Below are 1,202 nucleotides of genomic sequence, written 5' to 3'. Positions count from 1 at the left end.
GCCTGTTAGCTTCTTGTAGCTCCATGTAGCCTGTTAGCTTCACGTAGCCTGTTAGCTCTGTGTAGCCTGTTAGCTTCATGTAGCCTGTTAGCTTCATGTAGCTCCATGTAGCCTGTTAGCTCCATGTAGCCTGTTAGCGTTAGCTTCATGTAGCCTGTTAGCCTCATGTAGCTTTACTGGCTAACTTTGCTCCTTCACTTAGACAAGAGAAGCTAAGAGAAGCTAAGCTAAGCTGTGCTGAGCGTTTATTTATTTTGTATATCTGAAATGTTCCAGTGTTAAATATTCATTGAACGATTATTGATTATTAGCATCATATTAGCTGAAATGGTCTCAGAACATTATTGATTATCCAGATGACTTCTGGGAACGTTTACATCACCTGGGCCTCCTGCGTGCGAGCGAGCAGCGCCGCCTGCAGCTGCTCGATGACGCCGTCTCTCTCCCTCAGGATTTGACTGGTCCGCTCGTCGGAGTCCCGCTGCCGCCGCCGGACGCCGGCGCAGGCGTCGTCCAGCTGCTGCAGCTGCAGCTCCTTCCCCCTCAGCAGCGCCTGCAGGCTCTGGGTCAGACACACAGACGGTGGGCGGGGAGCCGGAGCCTCGCCTCGCCGCTGCGAACACTTACAGCGATGGTTTCCTCGTTGTGGGCCAGAACGCGGCGCTGCCTCTCCAGGTCGCGCTCCTTCTCCCGCAGCAGCAGCTGCAGCCGCCGGCTCGCCGCGTCCCGCTGCTGCGCCGAGCGAAACGCCTGGTCCGATGCTCGCTGCAGCAGGCGGAGACAGCGGGTCAGGTTTCAGTTTAACGATGATGATGGAGTTAAACCGGAGGATCTGCTTCACCTGCAGCGCTGCGTCTCGCTGCGCTATTCGCTGCCGCAGCTTCTGCAGCACAGAGTCTCGGTTCTCCTTCTGCTCCTTCAGCATGTCGCCGTTTTCCTGCAGCACAAATCAATACGTTTATTGATTAATGGAAGAAAAGGAGGAGAAACTTTTATATTAGTCTGAAAATGATGAAAACATGGAAGAGAAAATTTAATATTTAGTTAAATGTTGAAAAGGAACCGTTCAAATTTAATAATGAGGTGGAACATGAATCCTAAATCTAGAAACTGAAACGAATAAAAGGAATCTTGATATTTTTACTGATGTCGTTTAGTAGCCTGTTAGCTTCATGTAGCTCCATGTAGCCTGTTAGCTTCAT

General features: G+C 50.6%; 1 protein-coding gene across 1 annotated transcript in view; it reads right to left on the bottom strand.

Moving 5' to 3' along the window:
- The window catches only part of LOC103463242 (myomegalin-like), a 39,297-nt gene that overhangs the window by 29,070 nt on the left and 9,025 nt on the right, over window positions 1-1,202 (bottom strand). Inside the window, exons 3-5 of the mRNA XM_017304244.1 lie at window positions 842-937; window positions 628-765; window positions 383-562 (exon numbers count right to left, since the gene is read on the bottom strand). Of these exons, the coding sequence (XP_017159733.1) occupies window positions 383-562; window positions 628-765; window positions 842-937 (414 nt within the window). The remainder of the gene's footprint in view (window positions 1-382; window positions 563-627; window positions 766-841; window positions 938-1,202) is intronic.

Source organism: Poecilia reticulata, linkage group LG4, assembly GCF_000633615.1.
Source record: "Poecilia reticulata strain Guanapo linkage group LG4, Guppy_female_1.0+MT, whole genome shotgun sequence".
Classification (NCBI taxonomy): Eukaryota; Metazoa; Chordata; class Actinopteri; order Cyprinodontiformes; family Poeciliidae; genus Poecilia; species Poecilia reticulata.
Note: the sequence above shows the minus strand (reverse complement) of the source record. Positions and strands in the feature narration are given on the sequence as shown.